The 6,876-nt window shown below is 51.9% G+C and overlaps 1 protein-coding gene across 1 annotated transcript in view; it reads right to left on the minus strand.

The window, feature by feature from the left end:
• The window catches only part of LOC145338918 (protein c-ets-1-B-like), a 29,455-nt gene extending 23,027 nt beyond the window's left edge, over nucleotides 1-6,428 (minus strand). The window contains exons 1-2 of the mRNA XM_080183311.1: nucleotides 6,375-6,428; nucleotides 1,611-1,710 (exon numbers count right to left, since the gene is read on the minus strand). Coding sequence (XP_080039437.1) covers nucleotides 1,611-1,692 — 82 coding nt within the window. The 5' untranslated portion in view covers nucleotides 1,693-1,710; nucleotides 6,375-6,428. The remainder of the gene's footprint in view (nucleotides 1-1,610; nucleotides 1,711-6,374) is intronic.
• Between the last annotated feature and the right edge of the window lie 448 nt (nucleotides 6,429-6,876).

Raw genomic sequence — 6,876 nt, forward strand, 5'->3', positions numbered from 1 at the left:
GTAAAGCTCCCTCTACACTGTCCCCATCAAACACTCCCAGGACAGGTACAGCACGGGGTTAGGTACAGAGTAAAGCTCCCTCTACACTGTCCCCCCATCAAACACTCCCAGGACAGGTACAGCACGGGGTTAGATACAGAGTAAAGCTCCCTCTACACTGTCCCCCATCAAACACTCCCAGGACAGGTACAGCACGGGGTTAGATACAGAGTAAAGCTCCCTCTACACTGTCCCCATCAAACACTCCCAGGACAGGTACAGCACGGGGTTAGATACAGAGTAAAGCTCCCTCTACACTGTCCCCATCAAACACTCCCAGGACAGGTACAGCACAGGGTTAGGTACAGAGTAAAGCTCCCTCTACACTGTCCCCCCATCAAACACTCCCAGGACAGGTACAGCACGGGGTTAGATACAGAGTAAAGCTCCCTCTACACTGTCCCCCCATCAAACACTCCCAGGACAGGTACAGCACGGGGTTAGATACAGAGTAAAGCCTCTACACTGTCCCCATCAAACACTCCCAGGACAGGTACAGCACAGGGTTAGGTACAGAGTAAAGCTCCCTCTACACTGTCCCCCCATCAAACACTCCCAGGACAGGTACAGCACGGGGTTAGATACAGAGTAAAGCTCCCTCTACACTGTCCCCCATCAAACACTCCCAGGACAGGTACAGCACGGGGTTAGATACAGAGTAAAGCTCCCTCTACACTGTCCCCCCATCAAACACTCCCAGGACAGGTACAGCACGGGGTTAGATACAGAGTAAAGCTCCCTCTACACTGTCCCCATCAAACACTCCCAGGACAGGTACAGCACGGGGTTAGATACAGAGTAAAGCTCCCTCTACACTGTCCCCATCAAACACTCCCAGGACAGGTACAGCACGGGGTTAGATACAGAGTAAAGCTCCCTCTACACTGTCCCCCCATCAAACACTCCCAGGACAGGTACAGCAAGGGTTTAGAGTAACAGAGTAAAACTCCCTCTACACTGTCCCCATCAAACACTCCCAGGACCAGGTACAGCACGGGGTTAGATACAGAGTAAGCTCCCTCTACACTGTCCCCCATCACACACTCCCAGGACAGGTACAGCACGGGGTTAGATACAGAGTAAAGCTCCCTCTACACTGTCCCCCCCATCACACACTCCAGGACAGGTAAAGCACGGGGTTAGATACAGAGTAAAGCTCCCTCTACACTGTCCCCCCCATCAAACACTCCCAGGACAGGTACAGCACGGGGTTAGATACAGAGTAAAACTCCCTCTACACTGTCCCCATCAAACACTCCCAGGACAGGTACAGCACAGGGTTAGATTAAGTTTGTTTGTCTCTCCCGAATACCTTACGCCAGTCTTATTACACCGTTACCTTTCGCGATTCCCGCTCGAGTCATTTCGGGAATTCTCTGGAATTGGGGTTGGATTTTTTTGCTGTGAGCGAGTTTCCTCCCCTCGCACTCTGATCTTTGAACTGCGCTCCCAGGCTCACAGAGAGTGAAGGTTATTACAGTCGGGTCCCTGCAGTACAATCTGCTCTCTGCAGTGTTTGTCTTGGGCTGAGGGAAGCGGTGAAGTTCCCCCAGTCCAATAGCCGGACTTACCGTGTGAACTGAGGTCCAGTTCGGTCGGAACCTGTTGAAGTGAAGCATCGTTGTAGAGGCAGGACAGGAGGTATGAGTCCATTGCTGAGGTAGCAGAGATCTGAGGGAGAAGTGGAGGTATTTTACAATCAGGATCTGATTTATCCGTCTGTTTCTCTCTTCCCATTCATTCCCTTCATGAACACTCACTCTCTTTTCTCATTGGCTGGCAGTACTTTTCCCGCTCTTCCTCTCACCATTCAACAACGTTCCGGGAAACGCAGGGATTTGTAAATTCCTCCCCTGTGAGAGCGGAAGGTGTGAGGTGAGACACTATGGGAGCAGTCATTTGATAAAGTACTCAATGAATGGTAGGGTACCGGGCGGTTCTGTGGGACAGAGAGGTAACTAGAATAGATTTTTATATAGAATCCCTACAGTGCAGAAAAAGGCCATTCGACCCATCGAGACTGCACCGACCACAATCCCACCCAGGCCCTATTCCCGTCACCCCACTAATTTACTCTGCTAAACCCCTGAAAGTAACTTCAATTTAGCATCTTCGGACTGTGGGAGGAAACCGGAGCACCCAGAGGAAACCCACGCAGACACGGGGAGAGTGTGCAGTCTTCACCCAGACAGCGACCCGAGGCTGGAATTGAGCCCGGGTCCCTGGTGCTGTGAGGCAGCAGCGTGGCATGTTGGTGTGACCTCTGAGAGCGGAAGAGCAGGTTAATAGGCTGGTGATGAAGGTATACGGCACACTGACCTTTATCAATCCGGGTATAGATTACAGAAGCAGAGGGGGTGTGTTGGGGTTGTATCGAACTTTAGTGAGGCCACTGGAGCACTGTGTACAGTTCCGGTCACCACATTATAGGAAGGATGTGATTGTACTGGGGGGGTGCAGAGGAGAGTTACCCGGGATGCTGCCCTGGGATGGAGTTATAAAGAGAGGCTGGAAAGGCTTGGGTTGTTTTCATTGGAGCAGAGACTGAGGGGCAAGATTATGAGGGACACAGACAGAGTGGGATAGGGAGCAACTGTTCCCCTTAGTTGAAGGGTCAGTCACGAGGGGGACATAGGTTCAAAGTGAGGGGCAGGAGGTTCGGGGGCGGGGGTGGAATTTGAGGAAAAACATTTTCCCCAGAGGGTGGTGAGGGTCTGGAATGTGCTGTCTGGGAGGGTGGTGAGGGTCTGGAATGTGCTGTCTGGGAGGGTGGGGGGGGGGTCTGGAATGTGCTGTCTGGGAGGGTGGGGGGGGTCTGGAATGTGCTGTCTGGGAGGGTGGGGGGGGTCTGGAATGTGCTGTCTGGGAGGGTGGGGGGGGGGTCTGGAATGTGCTGTCTGGGAGGGTGGGGGGGGTCTGGAATGTGCTGTCTGGGAGGGTGGGGGGGGGTCTGGAATGTGCTGTCTGGGAGGGTGGGGGGGGTCTGGAATGTGCTGTCTGGGAGGGTGGTGGGGGGGGGGGCGGATGCCTCACATCCTTTAAAAAGTACCTGGATGAGCATTTGGCATGGTGTAACATTCAGGGCTAAGGGCCAAGGGCAGGCAGTGGGGATTAGGTGGGAGTTCAGGTGTTTTTAATGTGTCAGTGCGGATTTGATGGGCCGAAGGGCCTCTACAGCACTGTGTGGTTCCATGAATAACAGACCAAATAAGGCAGGTTGGCTTCAGTCTAACCCAGATGGAGTGAATGGACACGGGCGGGTCAGGTCAGAGCAGGAAAGGGGGATTCATTTTCTGGAAAATTGGGTTCCGGTGGAATGGCCTCCGACTATCCACTGGGGAGCTTTTTCCAGCAAACTGTCTTCCGCCTTCAGGGTTACTACAATAAGGCTGGAGATTGGATGAGATACGGGATTGAGGAGTGAAACTGCCGTCAGGGAGAGGAGCCCTCGCTGGGCCGAGCGGCCGCTGACTGTGCATGGGATGGGATCTGGGTCCTCTCCCGGTGCCTGGGCACATTCACTTCATTCCCCATCTCTAACTGGAGACCATGAAACCAGCAAGCTTGCTTTGATACAGCCGCCGTCTCCAGCTTAACCTCAGGAATAAGAGCCGGGGGCAGACAGGAGGACAGCAGGGGTGCCCTCACAGATTGAAAACAGGGGTAAAGGAGGGAGGAAGAGAGGGAGGGGGAGGAGGAGAGGAGGGGGAGGGGGAGGAGGAAGGGGAGGGGGAGAGGGGACATGCAGCAACAGACAGGCAGAGAAAGTGAGCCAGGGTGAAAAAAGAAGGGATGGAGCCACAATGTGAGAGAGTCAGAGAGAAAGAGATGGAGTCAGAGAGACAGAAAATGACAAGGAGAGAGAGCGACAGAGACAGAGAGAGAAAGAGAGAGAGAGAAAGATACAGAAAGAAACAGAAAGAGACAGAGAATGACAGAGAGAAAGAGAGAGAGAGAGAGACAGACAGAGGGACAGAGAGAGAGCGAAAGACAGAGAGAGAGAGACAGAGAAAGAGAAAAACAGAGAGGGAGACAGAGACAGAGAGAGACAGAGAGAGAGAGTCATAAAGTCATAGAGTCACAGAGGTTTACAACATGGAAACAGACCCTTCGGCCCAACTTGTACATGTCGCCCTTTTTTTAAACCCCTAAACTAATCCCAATTGCCCGTATTTGCCCCATATCCCTCTATACCCATCGTACCCATGTAACTGTCTACATCCTTTTTAAAAGATAAAATTGTACCTGCACCCACTACTGCCTCTGGCAGCTCGTTCCAGACACTCACCACCCTCTGGGTGAAAAAATTGCCCCTCTGGACATTTTTGTATCTCTCCCCTCTCACCTTAAACCTCTGCCCTCTAGTTTTAGACTCCCCTACCTCTGGGAAAAGATATTGACTATCTAGCTGATCTGTGCCCCTCATTATTTTGTAGACCTCTATAAGATCACCCCTCAGCCTCCTACGCTCCAGAGAAAAAAGTCCCAGTCTATCCAGCCTCTCCTTATAACTCAACCCATCAAGTCCCAGTAGCATCCTAGTAAATCTTTTCTGCACTCTTTCTAGTTTAATAATATCCTTTCTATAATAGGGTGACCAGAACTGTACACAGTATTCCAAGTGTGGCCTTACCAATGTCTTGTACAACTTCAACAAGACGTCCCAACTCCTGTATTCAATGTTCTGACCGATGAAACCAAGCATGCCGAATGCCTTCTTCACCACTCTGTCCACCTGTAACTCCACTTTCAAGGAGCTATGAACCTGTACCCCGAGATCTCTTTGTTCTGTAACTCTCCCCAACGCCCTACCATTAACTGAGTAAGTCCTGCCCTGGTTCAATCTACCAAAATGCATCACCTCACATTTATCTAAATTAAACTGCATCTGCCATTCGTCAGCCCACTGGCCCAATTGATCAAGACCCTGTTGCAATTGGAGGTAACTTTCTTCACTGTCCACTATGCCACCAATCTTGGTGTCATCTGCAAACTTACTAACCCTGCCTCCTATATTCTCATCCAAATCATTAATATAAATGACAAATAACAGTGGGCCCAGCACTGATCCCTCCTGAGGCACACTGCTGGTCACAGGCCTCCAGTTCGAAAAACAACTCTCTACAACCACCCTGAGAGAGACAGAGAGAGAGAGACAGATACAGAAAGAGAGACAGAGACAGAGAAGGAGAGAGACAGGCAGACAGAGGGAGAGAGACAAAGAGAGAGAAAAACAGATACAGAGAGATAGAAAAAGAAAGACACAGAGAGACACAAAGAGATAGAGAGTGAGAGAGACAAAGATAGAGGCAGAGGAGGGACAGAGAGAGAGAGAGAGAGAGAGACAGTGATAAAGAGATAGATACAAAGAGAGAGAGAGATGCAGACAGAGAGTGGGATAGAGGGAGTAAGGGAGAGACAGAGAGAGAGGCACAGAGAGGGAGACAGAGAGACAGAACGAGAATTTAAGACACTGGGACGTGGTATAGTTACCACAAGTCTCTAGTTCTGCTAACGGAACAGGACACGATCAGAAACAGGTTTGCTTTGAATTAGAAAAATCATACATGGGAAAAAACACTCAAATCATAGAGAGAAATAGGGAAAAAGCGAAATAGAAAGATAAAGACACGCTGAGTGACAGAGAGAGAGAGAGAGACAGAGACAGAGACAGAGAGGCAGAGAGAGAGAGACGGAGGGATGGAGAGAGGCGGAGAAAGAGACAGAGTGAGGGATCAGGCAGAAAGGTCATCGCTATTATAGAATGGTTTCTGGGGTAATGCGAGGCCGATAATCTCACCCACTGGAGCGCTTTACATTCGGGATAAGGAAACAGGAGTCACCGTGTCCCACTAGTGTGAGGAGGGAGTGAGGAGATAATGTGGAGGGAGGGAGTGTGGAGGGTATGAGGAGGGGGGAGTGTGGAGGGGTTGTGGAAGGAGAAAGAGTGAGGAGGGACGGAGTGAGGCAGTGTGGAGGGAGTGAGGGGAGAGCGAGAGTGCGGAGGGAGTGTGGAGGGTATGAGGAGGGATGGAGTGTGGAGGGAGGGAGTGTGGAGGGAGTGTGAAGGGGGTGTGGAGGGGGTGTGGAGGGGGTGTGAAAGGAGAGAGAGTGAGGAGGGAGGGAGTGAGGGAGTGTGGAGGGAGTGAGGAGAGAGTGAGAGTGCGGAGGAAGGGAGTGAGGAGAGAGTGAGTGCGGAGGGAGGGAGTGCGGAGGGAGGGAGTGCGGAGGGAGGGGAGGAGGCAGAGTCTGGGGATGGAGGATTGAGTCAGAGTCGGGAATAGTCAGAGGGGAGGAGGCGGGAGGTGAGACAGAGTCAGATATTGAGTACAAACCGGGTGAGTGTGAGCGGCGGCTGGTTCCCCCGGAGCTGTGAGGGAAGGTCTCTGTGTGTCGCTGAATCTCTCCGGCTCTGGTTGATGCAGCCTGTAGTTATAGAGGAGTGGGAGGGTTGCGGGGGTGGGGGGGCGAATCTGTGAGTCTGACAGTCCTCCCAGGGGTGTACAGCTGCCGTGTCGTGACCAGGAAAGGTCCGGAAAATGTAGGCACTGCCGGTCACGACTCAGATAGGAGGAGGGGAGGGGGCTTCAGAAAGGCGGAATCAACAGGAAAGGCCGGGACCCCGGGCTGTGAGAGAATCTGATGTGTGTTTATAACCATCCATGCTCAATGTCACAGCTCTCCCGAGCTGGTCACCATTTCCACCAGAACCCACTGTCCTGTCCCAGATAAAACTCACAGTCTGAAACTGCTGACTGCTCGCCTCTCTATCTGAGAGGAACCGCCTGCTCAACACCCTCCATCTGAACATCACAACAAATCCAAACTTCAAACCAT

Source organism: Carcharhinus amblyrhynchos, unplaced genomic scaffold, assembly GCF_965287045.1.
Source record: "Carcharhinus amblyrhynchos unplaced genomic scaffold, sCarAmb.v2.hapA chromosome_235, whole genome shotgun sequence".
Taxonomy (NCBI): Eukaryota; Metazoa; Chordata; class Chondrichthyes; order Carcharhiniformes; family Carcharhinidae; genus Carcharhinus; species Carcharhinus amblyrhynchos.